At 32.6% G+C, this 27,900-nt stretch overlaps 1 protein-coding gene across 1 annotated transcript; it reads left to right on the top strand.

Moving 5' to 3' along the window:
* Positions 1 to 4: 4 nt before the first annotated feature.
* Positions 5 to 27,684, top strand: LOC129963119 (hornerin-like). Its single transcript, XM_056077202.1, has 5 exons — positions 5 to 127; positions 9,968 to 10,062; positions 13,991 to 14,080; positions 18,248 to 18,290; positions 21,719 to 27,684. The coding sequence occupies exons 1-5, from the start codon at positions 67 to 69 to the stop codon at positions 27,283 to 27,285; spliced, it is 5,856 nt and encodes a 1,951-aa protein (XP_055933177.1). The 5' UTR covers positions 5 to 66; the 3' UTR covers positions 27,286 to 27,684.
* Positions 27,685 to 27,900: the final 216 nt, after the last annotated feature.

Raw genomic sequence — 27,900 nt, 5'->3', positions numbered from 1 at the left:
TTCGCTTAGCTGTTGAGAGACATTTTGAAGAATAATCCACTTTAGCTTTGTTTCAAATATAGAATTATGCTCCACTTCGTATCCCTTCTGTGGGTTATAGTGGCGTATACGGCAGCCTTTCCTCTTGGTAAGTTATCTGTTTCGCCTGATTCACTTTCATAATGTGTGGTCATCACGGACGAATAAAAAAAAAATATTTTAAAAATTTGGTCAAGAAAGGCGTGGGTGATTTGAATTATATTAATAAATTATTATTTGTATCCCGTTCACGTGACATTCATTTTATATATATTATGAATAAAATAAGTGATGGCAAAGTTTCAAAAAATACTTGAAACTTGATTAGAGGACAGAAATATATAATATAGGAGAACTGTAAAAAAATACAACACGTTAATATTTTTGATTCATTATTAATTCACTTTGCAAGCAAACCCAAAAAAATAAATTGCAAACAAACTGAAATATGTTTATCAATGCATCGTAATTTGTTTTTTAATTGAGATTTTTTATCTAATAATTTATTAGAATGTCGTATGTTTTAAAGCCTTCTGTCTGATTATGACCTTCTAAAGTATTATTACGCTTATTCATACTCGGCACAAGCTAATTTTTTTTTTTTTTTTTTGATTATGCAGAAAGATAATAAACACATAAAATGAATGGCGTAAGATACACAGCCTAAACGATGCTTGTTGACTTGCACGCAAAGTATCGCGAGTCTGACTCGCTACTACGCATTTTGGCTTCAATGATGCATCACGAGTGCAGCTCGTTATTCTGCGAGAATGGGATATAATAGCAAAACGAAAAATTTATTAATAGCCCCAAAAGATTAAAATCTATGAGATGAAAAGGAAACGAAAGAAAATTTCACTTCTCTAACTAAATATTTTCAAGCTTTTCTCGTACCTGAAGCAATTGGATGAGGGAGAGAAAAAAGAAAAATTGCATTCATGGCAAGAAAAGTGTTTGTGTACTGAATTGAAGGAAAGGAATGATTTTTAGTATCTATTCTTTGGATTTTGTGTTACAAATGCAATTCGTTTATAAATCATTTTGCCTTTCATTGAGGCAAAATTCAACCAATTAATGTTGCTACCAGTAATAATTATTGAATATAAAATTATTTCAGAGTTCTCATTTTGTTTATACATTTCTTTTTATTACAAATGCATTCATCAATATTAGTACAATCATCTGTTTTTTGTAAGTAATGCAGTGCGTACACATTTTGATGTTCAGTCGCGGAAGGAAAAGGAGCCCTCCGGATTTATTTTGCATTCGATCATCCTGAGTGAAAATTAAAACCACCGTTTTGAAGGTAGCCATGAATACGAAAGTATGTTGTGCTTAAAATTTTCTAAGGGTATTTAAAATTTTACAAATTTTGAAATGTCCTACGGCAGCACCCATTTTTGATGCCATGAATCGATTTCCCCTCGGAAGAAAAGTACCTGGAGGACAAATTTTGGTTTATATAACACTAGCCGCCTTTGGCGACCAGCCGGTTCGCCAATCTTAATGTTTGTTAAAATTTTAATAATTAAATATTTTATGTAATTTCTACTTTAATAGCTTCTTCATCAAAATATTTTAAAACTTCAAATTTTGATTGTCATATAATTCATTCATAATATTATAAAGGCCTTCAGTCATAACGTAATATGTATCTCTCACATTTTCTGTTAGCACCCGTAGAATTTATTCTTTAAATTAAAGTGGAAAGAATTAATCTTCAATTAATATAATAATATTTTTTTCTGAAACAAAGTATTTTTTTAATAATCTGATTACTGAAAATAGAGTCACTCAGCCTTTAAACTTTATGTGCACTAAAGAATATCTTTTTTAATTTATGTAATATCTCAAGAGTTTGCCAACAAAGTTTTCTTAGATTCATTATGACCAGATCGATTAATTCACAATGTTTAAATTTAAATGCATCAAACACTAAGAAAATAAAACGAATCGTTTAAAATAAACGGTTGAAAACAGGTTTTAAAAAAACTACTTAAAAAACGATATACTTAAAACTATAAGCATATACAAAAAATATATAACTAATATAAATACAATTTACTTACAAAAGCATGCAACTAACCCAAAAATAATTTAAATCATCCATTAATAACGGTTGTCATGTCAACAATCAGAACAGAATGCGCATGCGTGAATTTTCTTCGCCAGTTACGTAACGCAAATACGTGATTTTTTCTACGCCAGTTGGGGTAACGCTATGCGGATTAGAGATTTTTAATTTCCTTTATTCTGATTTATTTTAATTCAAAAGTACTTCAGAATGAATCTGAAAGATCGATTCATTAACAATGTTTAATTTTAAATGCATCAAACATTAAGAAAATAAACAGAATCGATTGAAATAATCGGCCGAAAAATTTTAACCCTAGCCTCATTACTGTTGGGAGAAAAAAAAAATGAAACCTTTCTCATTTGGCGGTGGGGGAAATGAAAGATTTTTTTTGGCGAAAAAGTTGGCGGTGGGGAAAATGGAAGATTTTTTGGCGGGAAAGTTAGTTTTTAATTAATAATTAAAATTCTAATTAAAAATTCGAAAAAAGGAACCCCAGGTGCACATTCCCAACCTCCAAGGTATACATGTACCAAATTTGGTAGCTGTATGTCAAACGGTCTGGCCTGTAGAGCGCCAACCCACACACACACACACATTGAGCTTTATTATAAGTATAGATAATTAGTTTGAGAGATATTTGACATTTTCTGTCAAGGGGTCGTTTCCGTATGTAGATTTGTAAAAATCTTGATATCCTTTGGACGTCGGTAACAGTATTTTTTTGTGACACTTTAAAAGTACATTTACAAGGTTTATATTAAAATCGATTTCTATTTAATTCATGACAAAAGAATTTTGGGAGAATTTTGATTCTTTTCCCAAAGAAATATTATAGAGCAAAGAAATATGATAAAACAATTTTTGAATTACACCTGAGCCTGAATCGGCTTTACGCTGAAAGTGCCAAAATGAAAAGTTTTTTGTGTGACCTAAAAAAAAAAAAAAGAAAAAAGAATAGGTTTTTCGTTGTTTAAAAGAAATATTAATTGTAGTGCTAAAAACAATATCTTTTCAATTAAGAGAGAGAAAAAAAAATTAAGTGACATTTTTTTATTTTTTACGAGCACAGAAGAAAATGTACTGCTTTTCGTTCATTAATAAATGCCAACAGTTTTCTTATATGCTTTACCGGCAATTTATATGCTTAGTTTTTTTATTGCGAAAGATTTTACTGTATGAGGACAGTGTATAAGTTATATGCGTGTTACAGACGTGGAAAAAAAATTTAAGAACATTACTCTAAATGTTTATTCATATATTTAATTTCTATTATTGTAGTATTTTTTAAAGATATTAGTCATATTTTGCTGCTTTTTATATGAAAAGAAATTTGAAAGAAGGTATAATTTTAAAAATAATTATAGGAATAATAATTATATATATAATTATGACAATGATTATTCCATAAGATTATTTCAGAAGTGGCCAACTTCATAGTCAAAATTTTATGTTAGAATTTACTTGCTTAAGCACAATAAATTTAATTAAATTGGCAAAGAAAAAAAATGTAACATTTATGTGCCAGCTATATTAAATGGAGTAACAAAATGAATTAAAAAATTACAATTCTTACTCATGCACCGAAATGCAATTTAATAAAAGCAACGTAGCTCTTAAAATTTTCAGAATAAATGTTAGTTTAATTTTTCCGGTCATTCTTAAAAGTTTGAAATTCTTCCCAAAAGAGTAAAAAATCGCTCTTTCATTAATAAACAATGGATATTTGTTGTTTTCCAGTTTCATTCGCTCCGCTTCTCTTCATTTAAATATTTCTTTTTTTTTAAAAAAAAGGCATAATTTTCAACTGGCAAAAATAGTAGTAAACTAAAATATTAATCAATATTTTGTGAATGATTTTTGATTCTTCCTTTTCACATGCGTGGTGAATAAATGTAAAGATAAATTTTGTATCTAATACTGAATCCATTGTTATGATATAATGATGCCTGAATGCTTTTTGATTTCATTTATGATTATATACAATGTTATTATAGTTAAAATCACGGCAGATTAATCTCATGAAATGTAATCCTTGGTTAAAGAATAATGAGCACTTAATTATTAATAAACTTAAACAAACACAAATGATCCGTTTCTTGTCATAAATTATGGAATTTGTTATGCGTTAATTACTAAGAGAAATAATTCGTTTGAATGTTTGTAAAATTAAATAGTGAAATCCTACAAATTACCTATTAAGAAATAAAATTTCCATTTTTCGTAATTAATTACATTTTATAATTGTTCTCATGCCGGCGTCCTGGCATAGGGGTAGCGCGTCTTCCTCGTGACCTGGGCGTCTTGGGTTCGAGCATGGTTGTTCTTCATCTGTGTTCTATCTGTGAGGTGTGTGAATGTTTCCCCCTGTAAAAAGGGGTTGTGCAATCGGATGTGTGTGAGTTTCATGAGCTCGAAGACTTCTGCCCTCGGGTGCTCAGGGGTCTTTACCCTCAGAAGCTACTGCACCCCCTTTCCTTGGTAACGCGGACACGACATCATCCTCATCAATTGTTCTCATATGAACCTACAAATTAAAATTTCGCTTGCTATTGGGCAAAAATTATCCTTAAAGTAGCGACTGTTAATAAAATATTAAGGTAACCAAAACCATTTTTTTACATTGATTTCCGATTTTTTTTGCTGCTGATGAAATTTTTTATATATTCTCACATTACAAAAGCGTGAAAAACGATACTTGTTTCAAGAAATGCATAAAAATAGCATTTAAAGGCGAAATAAAAGCCGTTGGCATTTTAAAACCTGTGAATGGGCCACTGAAAGCAATGCAGAGGATTTAATATGGAAATAATAGAAAAACTACTTGTTGGAAAAAGCTGAAACTTTGCATACACCCATAAAATGACCTTGTCTATAGATTTATGTTGCAACTTAAATATTTCTAAACTCTAATTTGAAATTTTTTTTCGCCTATTAAAAATTATTTTTTAACAATAAATATGTGTACAAAATTTGTAAAATATCTCAAGTTTTCATAACAAAAAGAGTTCAGGTCAAAAACTTTATAAATTTTTAAGATATGAATAACAGTACAAAATTTAATTTTGATATTAGAAAGTCAAACTTTTGTTAGTTCATGATTTCGAAGCGAATAGACCTGGAATAATGAACTTTGCTTCAGAGAATAACTTTTGATGTAGTTTTAAAATTTGACTAGAAAAATGGGCATGGTCAATGAAAATTTGGAAATTTGCTCTTATTTCAATATATACAATGTCCCTTATGAAATGTTTAATTCAAAAATCTTTAACGGTACTTTAATTCTACCTTTCTTATGATGGTGCAATTAGGGATTACAATACCGAATACCGGTATTTTGAGCCATTTGAACCATTTTGTAATACCGGTATTCACAAGTTTAAATACCGATTTTTCGGTATGAATTCGACTTAATATTTACTAGAAATTTCTTTAAAATTGTCTTGTAATTGTTTAAATTGTTAAGGGATCGCCAACTTAACAAAATAGTATGCTTTTTTGTTTTCATGTCTCCCTAACAAACGAAATTAATTAGACTGTGAATACAAAGTTGTATCTTACAATCAAGACAAGTGATAAAATACTGTATGACAATGGATTGTAAAACCCTCCACGCTTTTGCGCATGCGTTATTATGGGTTTACTTTGACAAAATAGGAGTGAGAGGAAAGATGAAAGGAGATGTTTAGGAGCAGATTCTAAAACACGTTAGAACTAGGGATTGCAATACCGGTATTTTGAGCCATTTGTACAATTTTGTAATACCGGTATTCACAAGTTTAAAACCGGTTTTTCGGTATTTACTAGAAATTTTTAAAATTGTCTCCACTATGTTCAGGTATCGCGAACATAGCAATATTGTATACGTTTTTGTTTTTATGTCTCCCTAACGGGCGAAATTAATTAGCTAATTATTGGCTTAATTAATTGCTTAAATTTAAATTAGCAAAACATGGATTATCCCTGAAAGAAAATATTGTATCCATAACGGCTGATGGAGCAACAGTTATGAAAAAAGTTGGAAAGTTGATTGGTGCAAATCAGCAGTTGTGCTATGCACATGGAATTCAATTAGGAGTAATAGATGTATTATAACAAAAATATAAAGAACAGAAGAATCCAAATACTGTGGATATAGAAACTTCGGATTCCAACTTTGAAAAGAGTAAGAGTGAGAGTGATATTGACAATGAAGATAATGACAATGTAATTGTTGAAGAAGATATTGCTAATGAGGATGAAATATTAACCTATTAAGAATTGCTTCTTATAATTTATAAAGTTCGAAAAATTGTTAAAATATTTAAACGTTCCCCTATAAAAAGGATATATTACTAAAATATATTCTAACTGAAAATAAAACAGAATATATGTTAATATTAGATTCTAAAACATGTTGGAACAGTTTACTCCTAATCATGGAACGGTTTTTGAAACTGAGAAATCCAATCCAAAAAGCAATAATCGATTTAAACCTGTAAATTAATTTTTCAGATTGTGAATTCGACTTAATATCCAAAACTATATCAGCTCTACTTCCAATAAAACTAACTATTGAGGCATTATATCGTAGAGATTCTAATTTATTAACAGCTAATGCAACAATACATTTCATGTTGCAGTCACTGAAAGAACAGCACACATTAGTATCTGAAGAATTATATATTACATTGAAAAATTGAACAGAAGAAAGGCATACAGAAATAGAAAATGCCTTATGGTATTTACATAATTCTGATGATTTTAAAAATGAAGAAAAGAAAATAACCAATTCAAATCTGATTAAGTTAGAGTAAAGTTTCTTAAAAAAAATTTTCCCACAAACCTATCCACATTCAGAATTCGGTTCAATTATCGAAGATTATGATGTCGCTACTGTCAATAGTGAAAAGGAATTGTCTCTTGAACAAAAATTAGAATTAGCGATAAATAAAAAAAATCTCAACGAACCAAAATACAATACAATCAGCTATAACCAAAACCATCCGACGAGAAATCGATTTATTTGAAGATGAGGGATTTAGAGGTAAATACTTGGAAAAAGTGTATCGCAAATTGCTAACAGTACCACCAACTATCGTAGATGCCGAAAGAGCGTTTTCGACAGCTGATAATTTTTGCACAAAATTACATTTCAGGTATAATGACAGTATAATTGATGCATTATGTTTTTAAGATCACATTTTAAAAATTTGTAATAGTATCACAGACTGAATAGTAATGTTAACACTTGTGTCCCCTCACATGTTTTTTTAAATGGTAAAGAGATAGCGGATAATTTAGCTAAGACTGCCTCAGTTGACATATTTCATGGTGATGCAACACTAAGTTTTTCTGAAATCCTCTATCAAAAAGATAGAGTCGAGTGCACTTTGAAGAGTCCCACCTGCTCACCCTTGGTACTTTGGTAAGAGTCCCGGTTGGTGTCACCGTCTGAATATCTCTAGAAATCAGCAAACGGCTCTCTCTCGTTTTTTAAGTGGACATACCAAATCCCTCACCTTCTAACACGGATGGAGAATCTTTGCTGAATGTCCTTGGTGCTAGACAGATCAAGCCTCCCCCAATCATATTCTTAAATGTTTAAATTTTACGATTTTTGAGATTTTAAGGGAACCGCTATTGTTTTTGGACTTTTTAGAGATCTTTGGTTTCATGGAGGTGGTATAGCACAGCTGTACCACCTTGGATCAGAAACAACAACAACAATTTTTTGTGATTGAAATAAAGAAGATGTTCTTTACTTTTTAGTGATTCTTTATATACTGTTATAATTTATAAGTTACAAATTATTTTTGTGATATTTACATTCTCTAATAAAACTGGTAAATAAAACAAAGAAACACCCGTGTTTTCTTTCTTTTCCTAAAATTTCTAATACCGGTATTAAAACCGCTATCCCGGTATTAAGATCTAAAAAATACCGAAAACCGGTATTGAACTTTTAATCCGATATTGCAATCCCTAGGTGCAATGAACGAGATAGAGAATAAAACACCGTGGCTCTTTTTTTTTTGAAATTTTATCTTTTCACCCATTCTGCGAAATTTTTTTTGACGAATTCTAATTAGGAACAACTGAATTTAAATTTAAAGATAATTAATGTATTGAGACATAAATTAAAAATTTTTTTTATCGAGTTTATTTTATATAAGCTCTTATAACATTTCTAGACCTTCTGTTAATATTATACAGCCTAAACTGCAAATGTTGTATTTTAATTATAAATTCGACTGACAAAAAAAAAAAGAAAAAAAAAAGGATTTTAAGTAATTCCAGGAAGAATTTGATCACAAATGCAGTTCCCAATGGACGGTTTTTAAATAACTTTCCAGTATAAGCGATTATCAAAATAGTTTTCAGATCATTTTCAGCTTGAGATAATTCTGCATATTTCATAAAATATTTGGGACGAAAGTCTATTAAAAGCAAATTGATAAATTAAATTAACTTAATCTGAAGGAAATAGACCCCAGAAAAATAAGTGAAAGCCCCTTTTTATTTTAATTTGAAACTGACCATTCAACTGAGAATCTCAGTTCCTAGAAATAAAACGCTGCAAGTGTATTACTTTCAAGTTGGTCCCTTCATGTTGTTTTGAAGGTGCATGGATTGGTTTGAAATATTTTGATAAATATTAATTCAAAGCGATACTGAAAAATAATTTTCAAACAACTATTTTATATTTCATGTCTATGCAAACAGCATGATGAAAAATTAATTCATATCACATCATCCACATCAATAAAATTGCTCAAAATTAAAGTTTAAGAGTATTGTCCGATTTACTGTTTTTCATTCATTTTAATGTTCTAATATCATTTTCATATATTTATAATAACTACCATAGAAATTTCTTAAATGTAGGATATTTTGTTTCATCGTGAATAAATTTTTGGAAGAAAATGTATGAATGTTATAACTTGTCAGTGCTGCTTCATAATTCTTTCTAAAATGTTTTCGACAAATCGGTGAAAACCTATATTTTAGTTTCTGTCGGTATTTTCTGTTTTTGTTGGTATTAATATTAACTTCATTTCAGTTTTCGACAAAATTAATCTAAGAATGATAACTAGAATTTCAATATAAAGAAAAAAATATCATCCAAATGGAAAAATTCGTTCTACGTTCCTTTTGTATCGTTAAAAAAAATTTTGTTTGATCTCATATTTTTAAATGAGCAATTCTGATATATATATATATATATATATATATATATATATATATATATATATATATATATATATATATATATGTATGTATGTATAATTTTAAGTTTATTGTGTCTTTCCTGAAAAAAAAACCCAACAACAACCGCGATTTTATACAAAAAGAAAAAGGTGTTTTTTTTAATTAACTAACTATTAGAGTTCAAGAAATAGCGCCACCAGTCCAAGTAGAACCTAAATAAACCGAGGCAAACATCTGAGCTTCTGGAAAATTCTTATAACTTTAAGCGATATATATATATATATGTATGTGGGATAGGCTAAATGAAGACGAGGAAGTGTCTTTAAAATTTTTTTAATTAACCATAAGCTTAACATTCAAGATCGTAAATAACAAAAGGATGCAGAGCCTATTCCACAGCGTAAAGTAAGAACGCCACGTCTCTCCCAAGTCTTTTTCTGGATCTGCCTTTTTAAGAGGCATCTGGCTGGCTTGCATCACGTGGAGAGGACTCACGTGATCAGCTGGGGCCTTCTTATAGGTTGCTCTGGTGAGGATTCTTTCCCACATGTATGTATGTGTGTGTGTGTGTGAGAGAGAGAGAGATTGTGTGTGTGTGTGTGAGAGAGAGTGTGTGTGTGAGAGAGAGTGTGTGTGTGAGTGAGTAACTTTTTTACTTTAATTGTGATGACATCTCATTTTTAGACAACGGTGATTCCAGTCGTTCTTTTGACTATGAAAAATGCGAAACCCTGTTTGAAGAGAATGGCTTGACCTGCAGCGACATCACAAGCGAAACTGTAAGTCATCATCAGACATTGATCTATTGACAAAAATGATTTTTCAGATTTTAAATTGTGTCTGTTTGCTACAAACTTTTTATAATAGACGTCTGATATACAGGATGATTCCAAATTCTTGTTATAGACTTATAGGGGAGGAAGAGAACCATGATACGAATCATATTCGAATAGGAAACCCAGGTTGAATCCATTTCTTTAGTCATACATACAGGGTTTCTCAGTTCAACTGAAACAAGATGTTCTCTTTCTAACTTCTATACTAGTAAAGATATGTTAATGAAAATTTCCACAGTTGTACATTTATTTGAAACAATCCTTTTTGTAAAGTGCAAGTGATTGGAGTAAGAGATGGAATGAAAGAGAAGCGTTTAATAACGGCACTTCGGACGAGCGCAGTGTTTATAGAAACTGTTCGAAACTGCGTCCACCAACAGCGGTACATGCTTGGCAGCATCGGTGAAGTGACTGCCAATGATGCCAGGTATTCACACGAATTCACGAATCACGTACACCAGGTATTCACGAATATGAGTGTAGCAGCTACTCATATTCGAACAACGAGATCCTCAGTTGACTCAATTGGAGTCTTATAAAGCCGACTCTTCTAGAAAAAGTAATTGATGCTGATTAATCGGAGATCGGGGTGGACAAAGGTCTGGCTCAATGCGCCACTGTTTAAAATTTCATTGACATATTTTCACTCGTGTAGAAGTTAGAAACTAAACATCTTGTTTCAGTTGAATGGAGACATCCTGTTTCAAGAAATGGATTGCGATTCTTTTGTGAGTCTCTATCTCCCTTTTGTACCGTGTGAAATCCCTCTGTATAGGTATCTATGTGCTTTTTCTGGCAATATTTCTGGACTCCTTTGTGCGACCTTCAGTGAATTATTTTGGTGTTTCTCTGTTTATAAAGAATATTAAATTTTAATTTTTCTTTAAAAATTCCTCGGTTTATAGGAAACTTCCTCATTGTTAGACTATTAATATCAGTAAAGAATCTTGAATGTTCAGCGGAGAAGGAAATGATTAACAAAATTAAAATCTGCCGTTATTATTAAGCAATCGTGTTTCATAAATTTTATAATATTATGACCATTACAAAGCATGCCACTTAATATTAAAAAGCAAGGTTTGACGCAACAAGCTGCCGCTCTGTGTAGGAGTGAGGGAGTCACGACTCCGCCCGACTGCAAACCTGATTTGCTGGTAGTGTATAGACGGGCATTCTCCTCTTCCTTCTGCTAAAAGAATTCGATTGGTCCGCAAACGAAATCGATGCGAGTGCAGGAGACCTTAACGATAAAAGTATTGTTCAGCGACGTTCGAAACTAATTAGTATGAATAAATCGAAATTAAATCAAGAATAAAAAATTTCATCAGTTTGATTATTGTTTATCTTCCAAAAAGAGGAATATCAAGCCGCGGATATTGAAGAGTTCAGCCGTATTTTCAGTTCAATAACGTCAACTCAATAACTGAAAGTAGAAAAGTGTGTCTTCATTTGATTAACATCAGATCAGTTTGACATTGAAACTCTAACGACAGTATTTGAAAATACTTAAGATCTTGCCCTTTCGAAATAAATGAAATCATCATCACTACACACCCGGCACAAAACAGTTTGCAAGCGTCGAATACTTATTCAATACTTGAAACAGATCGGGCATTTAAATAGAAGCTGATAGCATTTACGGCTTACCAGCATCGCTTCGATGCAGATAAAAAAATTTTTACATTCCAGGTGCAGTCTTTTAAAAAAGGATATTGCTTGTTATTCCAAAATTAATCATCGTACAAGGCATTTACAAAACTTTCCTTTTAGTACACCTTCTAAATGTGTATGAAATACTTTTAAATAATTTACATATTTTGATTTACTCAAACTTAATTTTTTCATTTCGAACACTTTCCGATTTCGAACACATATTTAAATTCTCCTGATTAAAATGTCTACATACATATAACATCTTGCAATTTTATGAAAACAATTGATGAATTATAAACTATTGAAATGTTGAAATCCTATTATCAAATAAGAATTTCCGTATTTTCAATAGGATAGAATGAATCCTTAACAATAATTCTTATTTTACACGAAAATGTTCAATAAACAAGACAAAAATTATGCATTTTTTAAAAATACGAAAGTATATTTTATCTTTTTAAAAAATTCATAAGTTAAAAAGTTTTAATTTAAATTTACAAACATTTTGAAACTAATTGAAGGAATTCAAGTTTCAATCCGTTTCAAGCGAATTGTTTCAAAGATATGCTGTATGAAATACAAAAGTAACTCTTTGTGTGTGAATAATGCTGTGTCATTAGTTTTCGATAAATTACCATTTTTTTAAAGCTTAAGAACGTTTCAGTTAACTTACTTAATATTTCGGTCCAGTAAAAAGGGAGAAAAGATTTTAGAAATGATTTAAAGCATCCGATCGGATATCATAAATTTCGCCAATTACAAAATCCATTTGACACAAAATTTTCGCTGATGGAACATTGCGTTATTCAAATGAAAATGATTATCTTAGAGAAAACCTTTTAATATTACCTCGTCAGCATTCGAGTTTATTTTGTCAAAACATATGCACTTTTAATAATTATTACATAAAAAAATCAAATATAAGATTTTATAATTTAGATTAATTTATATTTGTAACATATCGGACTCGTTCGAGTTTTTATCGCGTGGAATATCTTCATTTTTTGAATCGTGACAAACGAGTATGATATTTGAGCCCGCAGCCCCTCTCACTAAACTTTCACTTCGTTCCCTAATGGTAACGTTCAAAGGATTAATTCGCCAGGACGTTCGATCTCGCACATGATGGATTTAACACTTTAAATGCATGAATTTTATATTTTTTTTATAAATAAAATTTGAAATCAACAGCGAAAGGGGTGTAGTTAATGAAAAAAAAAAAAAAACCTACACACAAACACAAGATTTTTTTTAAAATTTAATGAAATATATATCGATCATCATCATGAATAATTTCTCCATGAGTTCTGCTGCTCACAATAATGTAATATTTCAAGCATTAATAATAACTCTCATTACACTGCATAGCATGAAAATTCACGAAATAATTATTTTCAGCATAAAGGAAAGTTGCATTTGTTACATGACAACTATTTGGTGACTTTGCATAGTGGAATTTTACACCTCAATCTGTTTAAAAAATAAAGGTCAGCGAACAAAACCATCTTTTCTTACATCCATAGAAGGCAAAGGATAAGATGACCCTCTAGGTTTAGTGAACTTATGTAGAACAGATTTTGCATATTGATGTACTTTTACGTCACCAAAAAAGCATACATTTATCAGTATAAGTAAAAATATAAATATTTTTCGTTATTCTTACTTTGTTTCTATCTGAAAACAATTTTCCCTGCATGTTTTTATTAATTTTTACATAAATAAACGTAATTCGTAACAAGGAAATTGTACTCAGATAGCGCCAACAATGAAAATTGTCACTGATAAAGGAATAAACTTTCAAATTTCTAGTTGCTTTCGGAAACAATAAAGTAGTTTGGTATAAATTAAAATTTAAAAAAAAAACCCACAAAGCAAAGGTTGCCACATAAAGAGATATGAAGTTTTAAACATACGATGCAGGTTTACATCGCTATGCATTTAAGGGTTAAAACTGAAGCCAAGTCACGAAAATGATTCAATCGTATGAGCGGCCTCTCTCGAACTATTCAGACTACTAAAAGCTTCCACATTGCAATGCCTCCTTCAGTTTACATTTTAACATTAAAAAAAAGGTGTTTGAATGTTTTGAATTATTAATTCGTTTACCTCGTTCAGTTATTGCCCAACATAGTAAGACCTTTGCATGATCTATTTCTGAAGAAATTCTAAAGATTCACGAAATGCAATAATATGAATAGAATATTTTCAACATTTTTAGACAGACGGCTGCACTTTCTACTGTACGTGCGATGAGCAGCACATGCAGACTTACGAGGCAGAGGATTCTACTTCTTGCGGCGAGAATCAAGTAAGAGGATTTTCATTTCATTTGCCGTTACGAATCTTCAAATCATTTAAAAATTCGAATGAACTGTCAATGAAGACTTACATGGTAAAATAATTGCAAAAATAAAATGAATAAATATGAGATCATAATTCATGTCTTGACAATTTATAAATTTTATATGATGAGGATTAAAAGATAATTTTCAAGAGATTTTTAAGGCGTTTGATTATAAAAATGAATCATTTATTTAAAACATTTTGTTGGTTTTTGCAAGCATTCATTTTAAATTTGCGTATGAATTCGCTTCTGATAGAATCGGGCGTAAAAAGCAGAAGAAGAAAAATTTAAAAAGCACTCTTACTTTATCTATCTGCCGCTTTGTCCTACAGATAGACAAAGTGCAGCAGCTAAAATCGAGAGGGGTTTTTATAACTATTCAAAGTGAATTAGAAATTTCATTAAACTATATCTGAGGATTAAAGTGAATGTGGATAGAAACATTTTCTTTTTTTAAATATATTGCGACTTAATTATAGCAGTATTCTTAGCATCTCACATTTTGATGATCTTAGCTTTGATCTTCACATTTTGGAATTTAGAATAAATTTATTCTAAATTTTAGTGTACAAGTAGCAGCGAGATTTCGATAATATAAAATTTATTAATTATTTTCCTCCTTTAGATATTGTTTTATTTTGTTATTCATTATAATGGAGCCTTGAAATCAGTTTTCCTCTTTGATTGCAACCCTCACTTTGATTCAAAACCAAATGAAGTCAAGCAATCGTTTAGTATGTAATCGTTTGAAAAATGTTAAAATATCATATAAGAGAGTGCAGAGAATTTTAAAAAAATCAGGCAGCGAGTGCAACTCTGATTGCAACATTCCGTTCTTACCGCAGAGCTAGTATCTCAGCTTTATGGTTCTTACAAACGGTAAACTTCTGTTTACAAATTGTAAAATCGTGCATAATGAATAGAAAATAATGAATATAAAATATTAGTTAAAAAAACTACTTTTATTGGTATACTTAATATTAGAAAATAATAGTTTTATATAAAATCTGATGTTCACAAAAATAATAAACGCTTGAACGTTGAAAACAATATGATAAGGAAGTTTATCCTCAATGAAGATCGTTAAGAAAAAATTCATAAATATTCAGAATGAAAAAATGATGCCTTACATGTAGTTTAAAAATTCCAATTTTCTTGGAGTAAATCTACTTGTGTTTAACGATTTTAAGATTTTTTTTTTTTTTGTAATGACTTTCAAAATTGTAAAAAAAAAAAAAAAAAAAAAAAAAAAAAACTGTTTTTTACTGTTTAAAGCATTTAGAAAAGCAGTTTTCATTTAATAAAAAATGTATTTATTATTTCGATTTATTCCTCTTTATGTTTTTTAAATTCCTTTCTAGAAGTAAAAAATCCTTTTTTTCAGAAGCAAGTTTGATGTTCTGCGATGGTGTTTGAATTAGATATTTTAAGAACAATAAAAAAGTTTTTATAGTTGCATTATCTCTCGATATTATAACTTAGAAGATTTTGAAAGATAACAAATTAAATACCAGTTCATCAAAATGTAAGAAATTTGGAAGATTTTCTAGCTATATATTAATTTTAATTACCCGAACTAAACCTATTTTAAACACTCAAGGAAGTTAATTAAAATTGTAAGAGCTTCAGTTATATTATACTTTTGATAAGCACTATAAGGCTTTGTTTCTTAAAATAAATCACTGAAATTTGGGGCGATTTTTTTTACATAAAATATTTTATTTAATTAATAAGCCATTGATAATTTTTCAAAAAAATTATTATAGATACAGTGATGAAAATTCTATGAATTTCTCCCTTTCTTTCCCTTTCTTTTAATAAAAAGTGAGAGATTATTGAAAGTTTTTTATATCTACCTAATGTGAAAAGTATTTTACTGAAAATTTGTTCTCAATAAATTATCTCGCATGAAATAATTATGAATAAAAATATACACGAAACTGTTTTGAAGATTATTTCCCTACTAGCCGCCTTTAGCGACCAGCCAGTTCGCCAATCTTAATGCTTGTTAAAATTTTCAATTAAATATTTTTTTGTGACTTGTCTTTTAATAGCTTCTTCATGAAAATATTTTTGTTTCAAATTTTGAAAATCATATAATTCTCTCAAACTATTATAAAGGCCTGAAGTTACAATGTACTATGCATCTCTGTAATTTTCTGTCAGCACCCGTAAAGTATTAACTTTAAATTAAAGTTCAAATGATTAAATTGCAATTAAAATTAAAAAAAAACATTTTTTTTTTACTGAAACCAAACATTTTTTTCTTCATTACGAGTACTGAAAACAGTCATTCAACATTTACGTCTTATGTGTAGTTCAGAATAATTTGCATAATTTATATAATATCTCAAAAAATATTCAACAAAATTTTCTCATATTCATCATAAAATTCAGTTATTAGTTTTACTTTTAAAAGGATTTAAATGGCGTGATTAATAATATTTTATTTTGTTTCGATCTATTAATAAATTTCCACTAATTACGAAACCTAAATTTTATACAGTCCTTTGGTCCCAAGGAATCATATTCTGCGAAATATTCCTGACACTTCAATTTTAAATATATAAATGAACGTTTCTATCTTCTTCTATGAAATCTGGTGGATTTATGCAGTTTTGAATAGAATAGTTAAGAACAATCAACATTTTCATAATCTTAGGCCAATTAGTCTTGAGAAACCATAAAGCTCATTTGGATATCGTCTTTGAGACGGTCAATGAAGTGATCTAAATCGCCCGTTTTTATTGATTTCATACATCAGTCAATTTTAATGACTGATTTAATTGATTGGAGTGAAACTCTTTTTATTTAAATATTATTGTCACAAAAATATTTTGTTAAATATGATTCACAGAGCAGATGATCTAGATAAAATCTAATCATTCGTAAGTTTTTAGAGCACTTATTGACTCGGATTATATAAAATGTAATTATTTACCTCATTTAGACCATTTTAACAAGAGTATTTCTATTATTAAAGGTTTACAAATTAGCCATTGAGCTCTGAATTAAATGGACATATATTAAAAAATGGACATGTTTGCCTTAAATAAAGCTGATTTATTGAATTAATCGTGTAAACATTGTAAAAGATCGTAGAGACCTTTTTCTCATTTATTTTTTTAGAAAATATCGTATTTTATATTTATTTCATTTCATACAGACACGTGCTGAAAATGACGCATTTCTTGATTTAATTTCCAGTAACAGTTCATTTATTAATTTTTTTATTTAAGATTTTATCTATGTGATGGCAACACGTTGATAAAAGTTAATTTTCCAAATGCATGCATAACGTGCTCTTACAAGTAAAATTTAATTTTTTATTTTGCACGAAATGAATTATGGAAAAATATGACTAAAATATTTTTATTTAAAAATTCATTAAAAATAGAAGCTTATCTTATAGGTTCAAACATAGAAATAATTTTTATAAACTTTATTTTAAAAAGATAATTTTTTGAACTTTAATTTGATGCAACAATCATTTTTGTGTGATAATTTTTTCGGAATTTATCGTGAAAAAACACCGAAATTTTGCTTCATTTTCAATTAATTAAAATTGTAATTGAAAATTAGAAAAAAAAAATGTTCCGGACCTCCGAGGTACTCATGTGCCATATTTGGTAGCTGTAGATCAAACGGTGTAACTTGTAGAGCGCCAAAACACACACATTCTGCTTTATTATAAGTATAATTGAAGAACAAAAGTTTCAGGATCTTAATATTTGTAGAAGCAGCATTATTAATTTTAATCACTCTTGTGATACATGCGCAAAGATCAAGAATAATAATATATACTGATAATCAAAATTGTGCTTCAATTCGTTTTAAAATTTGTCATTCGGTTTGCGGAAAGAGAAACTCTGATCATTTTGATTGTCATAATTGTATTATTTATTTCATTTTTATTTGCTTCGGCAAATACAAATGAAATAAATAAAAAAGGTGAACATATTTCCGAATACCTCAGAATTTCTTAACATGTTCTTAATTCATAAAGTATTTAGAAATACTTTTCCAATATTTTGGAATATAAAAAAATATGTGAAAGATTTTATACAAATTCAATTTTATCCTAAAGTGTTTTGCTACTATTTTTCTTTGAAAGAGATTTTTCACTTTCAGATGTGCATGAGTGGTTCCTGTTTATCCGAGCAGAGTGCCAATGGTACGATATTTTATTTTTGAAACATTTTTTTCAATTCTTTTCTAAATAATTGACTGTTCAGATATCTCCACCGCCTAATTAGACGAGACATTTTGTTTGATTCATCTGAAAACCCTTCGTGCATTTCGCTTTATTTGATAATTTCGTGAGATCTGTTTCTTTTTAGATTGGATAAAGAACTGACTTAAAGAGCGACCATCTTTTCGGGCAGAGTCAATACTTAACTTTTAAAGCTGAGAATTCAGATAAGAATTTTGATTTTAATGAAAATTATACAAAGCAAGAAACTTTTTTTTTTAATTATTACTTTTTATATCACTTTCATTTCCATTTTCTTTATAGCTGAAGAAAAATACAAAAGTTGAAGGTCGGGTTCTGGGTGACAGTTTACGATTCAAAGTCGACTCAAGCTACCGCATTTCAGATGAACTTTATGATACCAGCTAGTTCTTTCTGTTTCTGATTTGATCTTAAATTACAATTCGAACATGAATGTTGATAAATAACAAATAAATTTAGAACGAAGTAATGCTGCAAGAAATGAATTTTGTCGCATTGAGTAAGGACAAAACGGCGAAATATCGTTGCATTATTCGAGAAGGGCTTTCTTTTATGAAAATCCCATTAGATTAACATAATATAAATAAATAAAAACTAAAGTGAATTAAAAAAAAAAACTTCTCTATAAACCACGTTGCATCGATGGAATTCTGCAGTCATTGTTAATGGAAAGGCCGAACGTTGTACATCAACTCGTGTATAAACAAAGATGTTTTAAATTATTTTTTCCCATTTGGTTGTAAGAAACGAAAAAATTTTGCTAACTTCTATTAAATGATTAACAATAATAAAAAAAAAAAAGACGTCACATTTTTTTTGTATAAATAACACTGATTTTAAAATAGACAGTTTTCAAGAGGTGATAAAAATTTCAAAATGGGCATTGTTTTTAGTTTCGATGTAATTCAGCTGATTTCCGAATCCAATACATTGTTTTATTGTAGAGATGCTTTCTTTTGTTTAATTTCATTTGCTTCCTCTCTGAAATAACAGAATTCTCTAAGTGATTTTTTTTATTTACTTTGAAATTTCGTATAACTTTGTAATACTGATGATATTCAAATGCTTTTATAATTTTATTTATGGGCAACACTTTTATAAAATTAAGCTAGAATGAATTTTATAAAAAGAAGATTCCTAGATATATATATCCGTAATTTAGCGACCCTATTTTAGAACTGCCTTCAGATGAAAGCATGGTTTAGAGCATTTGAAATTTTTGTAGGACATAATAAAGGGACAAGAATTTGTTTGAGAAAATTTAAAAATTTTTTCTAAATTTTGACGCCAGGAGCTGTTTTTTTTAATGAACAATATAATGGTGATTGCCTGTTTAGTTAGTTTTCGTAACCTTTTTATTCGTTGGTCTCTCTTAACACAGTAACATAATCATTAAATTGCTCTATCTTTAAAGTGAATTGTAAATTTTAATTAAAACATTTACAAAGCCTGTTAATTACACTTTCGAGTGCAACTGCCTTCGAACGCACTCAAGCTTACTGGTGTTAATTAAAACTTACAGCAAAACAGGCACTTTGGCAGTTAACACGAAAAAAACAAAACATTCAAACGGCGGAATGTCTTTCGAAGCAAGCTCTCAGACGACATTTACAACGTGCAACTACGAAGCACTAGCTCTCGTAACGAAGTGTCGTTCAATGGCTATACTCAATCGAAAATTTGTACCATAATTAGTTTTTGTGCAAAAGATTTAAACGAACGAAGAAGAAGAAATAAATTTTTGTTCACATCGTACAGCAGCTGTCATAAAACAGAAAGTTTCTCAGAGATTTTGTTTTCAGTGTGTTGGTTATTGCTAATCAGAATGTCGTTACGTTTACCAGATCGAGCTTTGTTGTTTAAATTGTTTTATCAAAACGATAGTTCTACAGTAGTTGTTGCAGACAACATCGGATTTTGAAGGAGATACATTAACTATTAAAAATCTTTGAATAATGATAACCAAATTTGAAAAAAAAAAGTTTAATTAATTTGGTTGCTCCGTTCAACCAAAAGATCCTACAGAGCATTCTGAGGTATTATCTGTGCAAGCTCTAATTTGTGCATAGCAATCTCCAGATGATTTCTAGAGTCGGCACAGGTTCTCATTTCAGTTTCTTGCTCATCTTGAATTTATTTCAATGGTAATCTTGGTTGATTTGATTGGATGGAGTTTACTGGCGCTAAAACCATTTATGATTACGCAGGGCCAATTATAAGATGTAAGTAAAAATATGGTTCATGAAAAATGTATGGTCATATTTTAAAAGGTTAATTAAAATTTCTTTTTAATGTCTGAAATAGTCTATTTGCAATAGAAATAGTCAATCTGCCTTGGAACAGATGAAACGCACTTTTATTTGGATGGTTCGGTGAATACAACCGCCAATTCGAGAACCAGAAAATCTGTCTTACAGATATTCCTTAGCAGTCCCCAAAAGTGTTGGTGTGGTGCATGGGTTTACTGCATCATCTGTTCTGGGCCCTGATTTCTTCGTGTAATTAAATACTGGATATTCAGTCCATCTCTCGATGACCGAACCAGCAAATATGTATCATGATCTGCAAGTACATCAGTGCCTTTCACGCACCATTTTTATGGTAGATAGAGCTCTTCCACATATTAGACTTTGTGTTAAGAATGTCTCCAAAAATCATTTCATAGTCAAGAGTGTGTCATCATCTGCCAGTTTCATGATCTGTATTCTTCCTGATCTCCGATCCATGTGACGTCTGGATTTGGTTGAAACTCCTGAAAAGTCATAATGAGACAAGAACTTTACTTGATCTTTAATGCAGCATTTCGTGACTTATGCATAGCATTTTCCAGAACACATTGCGGTTAAGTATGGAGCATGCTATCATACCATTCCAGATGATAGCTAAAAATGATGGTCGTATTGTTGAACATGTTTTATTGTAATAAGATTTATAAACTTTCGTAAATATTTGCTAAATGTAAATATTCGTAAATATTTGCTCTTCATTAAAATAAAATTCCACTTCGAGGTCATTTTGGTTCGCTCAATTACATTTCCGCCGGCCGTCATTGTGTCCTACACAAAATTTCATAACTTTCTGAATATTAGTTTTGTCTATAGACTACTTTAAAATAGGGTTGTTTAATTATGTACAGCCTGTACACTGAAAATTAAAATCTATTTAAAAGGAGTTTGAAATTCCTAATTCCTTAGAGAATTTTTATTAGTGACACATACTTTTGTAATCTTTTTCTCTCCTTATTTAACCTTATTTATTGTCAGTGATTTCTTTCGCTTTATTGAATTCCTTATTTTTGATTTGTGATAACAATTTTATATCTATTGCAATGATAACAGCATATTGAAAAAACTTTTTTATTGTTTCAGATGATTATTCTTATTCTTCAGGAGAATCGGAAGGGGGCGATAATTCTCATTCCAGTCAGTCACAGAAATACAAATCATCATCAAATGAATATATTGATGAAGGCAGTGACGGGAAGATGAATAGGGAATCAGCAGGATTTGAGGAGAGTGGAGTTATGACGGAGAATGACAATAGTTATTCATTTTCATCATCCGTTTATGAGAAGAAGAGTAAAAATTCGAAATCACGTAAAGAAGGGAAGAAAAAACAAGAAGCTTCTAGTGACTCGACAATTGATAACAATGAAGACTATGTAGAAAAGGAAAGCTCCGCGGAAGACAACACGTTTGCTGCAGATAATGAAAATGAAGATGATTTAAGCATCCAAAAAAGTAGAATGAAATCCAGAGGTAAAAATAGAAAAAGAAATGAGAATGATGCGTCTTCAGATGAAATAGATAATTTAAACACTTCTGGAAGTAAATCCAAATCTGCATCGAGGAAGAGTAAGAAAAATGCACAAGTAGACGATAATGGATCAGATGCATATTCAGGTAGCAGCGACGATCTGAACTCTAAAGTTGGGATAACAAAGTCGGGGGGAAAAGAGGATAAAAGTAGACAATACGAAGAAGACGAATCAGATGAATACTCAGGTGGCGATGATGATCTCAGTTCTATAACAGGCAATTCGGAAGGGAAAGAGGGTGAAGAAAGTAAAACAGATGGCGATGACGAGTTGCAGGAATCTTCAAGCGGCGACGATGATTGGATTTCTAAAGCTGGAATATCAAAATCGGGGGAAAAAAAAGATGGCCAAAACGAATCAGATCAATATTCAGGTGGGGATGATGATATGAGCTCTATAACTCGCAAATCAGGAGAAAAGAAAGGTAAAAAAAGTAAAAAAGGCGGTGACGGGGAGCCAGATGAAAATTCAGGTGGCGATGATTATACGAATTCTATAACTGGCAAATCAGGTGGAAGAAAGGGTAAAAAAGGCGGAGGAAACGAATCAGATGAATATTCAAGTGGTGATGATGATATGAACTCTACAAATCGCAAATCCGGAAGGAAGAAAAGCAAAAAAAGTAAAAAAGGTGGCGAGGAAGAGCCATATGAAAATTCAGGTGGCGATGATGATCTGAGTTCTATAACTGGCAAATCAGGTGCAAAAAAAGGTGGCGAAAACGAATCAGATGAATATTCAGGTGGGGATGATGATATAAGCTCTATAACTCGCAAATCAGGGGAAAAGAAAGATAAAAAAAGTAAAAAAGGTGGCGAGGAAGAACCTTATGAAAATTCAGGTGGCGATGATGATATGAGTTCTATAACTGCCAAATCAGATGGAAAAAAAGGTAAAAAAGGCGACGAAAACGAATCAGACGAACATTCAGGTGGTGATGATGATATGAACTCAACAATTCGCAAATCAGGAGGAAAGAAAGGTAAAAAAAATAAAAAAGGCGGTGACGATGAGCCAAATGAAAATTCATGGGGCAATGATGATCTGATTTCTACAAATGACTATTCTAATTCTAAAGGAAAGAAGGGTGGAAGAAAAAATGATTTAAAACAATCTTCTAATGAAAATGTGAAATGTAAATGCGCAAAAGATGCTGCAGGAGATAAAAAAGGCGCTACAGAAAGCGTGAATGATTCAGGCGGAGTATCCTCTGGTGACAAAAAAGGGGATTCGAGTGATAGTGCAGGAGGAGCCACTAAAGGCGCAAAAAATACTGCAGGACAAAAGAAAGAAGAGGAAAAATCTTCTGGAGGTGTAGGAGATATAACAGGCACTACAGAAAGCGTGAATAAGGCAGGCGGAGTATCTGCTGGTGACAAAAAAAGGGATTCGAGTGATAGTGCAGGAGGAATCACTGATGGCGCAAAAGATGCTGGAGGACAAAAGAAAGGAGAGGAGAAGTCTTCTGGAGGTGTAGGAGATAAAAAACGAACCACAGAAAGCGTGAATGATGTAGGCGGAGCATCTGCTGGGGACAAAGAAGGAGATTCGAATGATAGCGCAGGAGGAGCCACTGAAGACACACAAAATACTGCAGGACAAAAGAAAGGACAGGATAAGTCTTCTACAGCTGCAGGAGATAAAAAAGGAGCCACAGAAGGCGTGAATGATGCAGGTGGAGTATCTGATGGCGATAAAAAAGGACATTCTAGTGATAGTGCAGGAGGATCCCCTGAAGGAGCAAAAGATGCTGCAGGACAAAAGAAAGGAAACGAGAAGTCTTCTGGTGCTGCAGGAGATAAAAAAGGCGCTACAGAAAGCTTGAATGATGCAGGCGGAGTATCTGCTGGTGACAAAAAAGGGGATTCTAGTGATAGTGCAGGCGGAGCCACTGATGGCGCAAAAGATGCTGCAGGACAAAAGAAAGGAAAGGATAAGTCTTCTGGTGCTGCAGGGGATAAAAAAGGCGCTACAGAAAGCCTGAATGATGCAGGCGGTGTATCTGCTGGTGACAAAAAAGGGGATTCTAGTGATAGTGCAAGAGGAGCCACTGATGGCGCAAAAGATGCTGCAGGACAAAAGAAAGGAAAGGATAAGTCTTCTGGTGCTGCAGGAGATAAAAAAGGCGCTACAGAAAGCTTGAATGATGCAAGCGGAGTATCTGCTGGTGACAAAAAAGGGGATTCGAGTGATAGTACAGGAGGAGCCACTGATGGCGCAAAAGATGCTGCAGGACAAAAGAAAGGAGAAGAGAAGTCTTCTGGTGCTGCAGGGGATAAAAAAGGCGCTACAGAAAGCCTGAATGATGCAGGCGGTGTATCTGCTGGTGACAAAAAAGGGGATTCTAGTGATAGTGCAAGAGGAGCCACTGATGGCGCAAAAGATGCTGCAGGACAAAAGAAAGGAAAGGATAAGTCTTCTGGTGCTGCAGGAGATAAAAAAGGCACTACAGAAAGCTTGAATGATGCAAGCGGAGTATCTGCTGGTGACAAAAAAGGGGATTCGAGTGATAGTACAGGAGGAGCCACTGATGGCGCAAAAGATGCTGCAGGACAAAAGAAAGGAGAAGAGAAGTCTTCTGGTGCTGCAGGAGATAAAAAAGAAGCCACAGAAGGCGTGAATGATGCAGGCGGAGTATCTGCTGGTGATAAAAAAGGAGATTCTAGTGATACTGCAGGAGGAGCCACTGAAGGTGCAAAAAATGCTGCAGGACAAAAGAAAGGAGAGGAGAAATCTTCTGGAGGTACAGGAGATAAAAAAGGCGCGACAGAAAGCGTGAATGATGCAGGCGGAGTATCTGCTGGTGATAAAAAAGGAGATTCTAGTGATACTGCAGGAGGAGCCACTGAAGGTGCAAAAAATGCTGCAGGACAAAAGAAAGGAGAGGAGAAATCTTCTGGAGGTACAGGAGATAAAAAAGGCGCGACAGAAAGCGTGAATGATGCAGGCAGAGTATCTGCTGGTGACAAAAAAGGAGATTCTAGTGATACTGCAGGAGGAACCACTGAAGGTGCAAAAGATGCTGCAGGACAAAAGAAAGGAGAGGAGAAATCTTCTGGAGGTACAGGAGATAAAAAAGGCGCGACAGAAAGCGTGAATGATGCAGGCGGAGTATCTGCTGGTGATAAAAAAGGAGATTCTAGTGATACTGCAGGAGGAGCCACTGAAGGTGCAAAAAATGCTGCAGGACAAAAGAAAGGAAAGGATAAGTCTTCTGGAGGTACAGGAGATAAAAAAGGCGCGACAGAAAGCGTGAATGATGCAGGCGGAGTATCTGCTGGTGATAAAAAAGGAGATTCTAGTGATACTGCAGGAGGAGCCACTGAAGGTGCAAAAAATGCTGCAGGACAAAAGAAAGGAGAGGAGAAATCTTCTGGAGGTACAGGAGATAAAAAAGGCGCGACAGAAAGCGTGAATGATGCAGGCAGAGTATCTGCTGGTGACAAAAAAGGAGATTCTAGTGATACTGCAGGAGGAGCCACTGAAGGTGCAAAAGATGCTGCAGGACAAAAGAAAGGAGAGGAGAAATCTTCTGGAGGTACAGGAGATAAAAAAGGCGCGACAGAAAGCGTGAATGATGCAGGCGGAGTATCTGCTGGTGATAAAAAAGGAGATTCTAGTGATACTGCAGGAGGAGCCACTGAAGGTGCAAAAAATGCTACAGGACAAAAGAAAGGAGAGGAGAAATCTTCTGGAGGTACAGGAGATAAAAAAGGCGCGACAGAAAGCGTGAATGATGCAGGCAGAGTATCTGCTGGTGACAAAAAAGGGGACTCGATTGATAGTGCAGGAGGAGCCACTGATGGCGCAAAAGATGCTCTAGGACAAAGGAAAGGAGAGGAGAAGTCTCCCGGAGCAGCAGGAGATAAAAAAGGAACCACAGAAGGCGTGAATGATGCAGGCGGAGCATCTGCTGGTGACAAAAAAGGAGATTTGAATGATAGTGCAGGAGGAGCCACTGAAGGCACACAGAATACTGCAGGACAAAAGAAAGGACAGGATAAGTCTTCTGAAGCTGCAGGAGATAAAAAAAGAGTCACAGAAGGTGTGAATAATGCAGGCGGAGGATCTGCTGGTGGCAAAAAAAGTGATTCGAGTGATAATGCAGGAGGTAAAAAAAGTGGAACTGAAAGTGGAGGCGACAATGCTGGAGGACAAGAAGGGACTGAAAAGGAATCAGACAAAACTTCTACAGATCCAGGTGATAGAAAAAGTACTGAGGCTGCTGACGGAGGAAGACCAGTAGGGAAAAAAGGGGGCCAGAATGATAGTGCAGGAGAAATTACTAAAGGCGCAGGTGATTCTACTAGCAACACCGCGGGAGGTAGGGAGAATGCAGGGAAGTCTGATAATGGTGGTGGAGCTGCGGGAAAACCCACTGATGCTGCCGGTGGTAGTGGTGTAATTGCAGGAGATGGGGGCGGTGGTGCTGGTGGAACTGCTGGAGGAGCAAGCGGAGTTGCAAGCAATGCTGCTGGAAGTTCAAGTGGAGCTGCTGGAGGTTCAGGTGATGCTGCTGGAGGTGCAGGTGAAGCTTCTGGAGGTGCAGGCGAAGCTGCTGGAGATGCAGGAGGAGCCGCTGGAGGTGCAGGTGGTGCTACTAAAGGTTCAGGTGGAGCTGCTGGAGGTGCAGGTAATGCTGCTGGAGCTGCTGGGAGTGCAGGTAATACTGCTGGAGGAGCTGGTGAGGCTGCTGGAGGTACAGGCGATGCTGCTGGAAGTTCAGCTGGAGGTGCAGGTGGAGCTGATGGAGGTGCAGGTGGAGCTACTGGAAATGCAGGAAAAGCTAATGATGTAACTGAAACTACAGGAAAATCCAGCGACTTTTCTGGAGATACAGGAAAAGCCGGTCCAGGAGGTGCTAGTCCTGCCGCTGGAGGTGATAAATCAGTAGCGTCAAGCGGTTTAGAAGTCAACAATATACAAGAACGAATAAATAGTGAGCAAGGTAGTAGCACTTTTGACTCTTCAAGTATTTCCGGAGAGAAGACCTCTTTCGGGGAGAGTTATCAAAGTGGTATGTGGGAATACAGCGAAAGCTCCAAAGGCGGGTCAGGCAGCACCCAGCAAAAGCATGACAATTTATCGAAAAGGAAACATCATGGTACTTTCACATAAAAAACATCTTCTAAGAAATGAGCAAGTTTTTAATTTTTCTTGAGAAAAAATGAATTATGAATCTCTAATGTGCATTGTAATAAATTACATTTTTTGGATTTGAATTTTTAAGTAAGTGTAACTGTCGAAACAACTAAAAATAAAGTTGGACATTCTAATTTTAATATTAAAAATCAAGTTTCCTCAAGTATTTATTTTCGGAAATTGATTGCACTTGCTAAAGTTTTTCAAATAAGTATGTATGTATGTACTTACAAGCATGTCCTTGAACAACATACATTCTGTAAAACTATAGAAATGTACCATCGAATTTAAATGTTATTTTACAAACTGTGTGAAATCTTCCATATTATATTTAGTTGTTACAAGAATTCTTTAAAATAAATGCCCGTGAATGTAAAGAAGAATTGAATTTCTCTCTCTCTCTCTCTCTATATATATATATATATATATTGATTATGGTACTATAACTTCACTTTTTTCATCTTATTAACAATATAAGTAATAAAAATAATTCTTTTTCTTTAGTTTTCAACAATGCAGGAAAACCACGCTATTCGATAAAACAATGAAAATATGAACCTGAATTTCTGGTTAACAATGTAATCTATTACT

Source organism: Argiope bruennichi, chromosome 3 (genome assembly GCF_947563725.1).
Source record: "Argiope bruennichi chromosome 3, qqArgBrue1.1, whole genome shotgun sequence".
In the NCBI taxonomy this organism is placed as follows: domain Eukaryota; kingdom Metazoa; phylum Arthropoda; class Arachnida; order Araneae; family Araneidae; genus Argiope; species Argiope bruennichi.
This window is presented reverse-complemented; position numbering and strand designations above follow the sequence as displayed.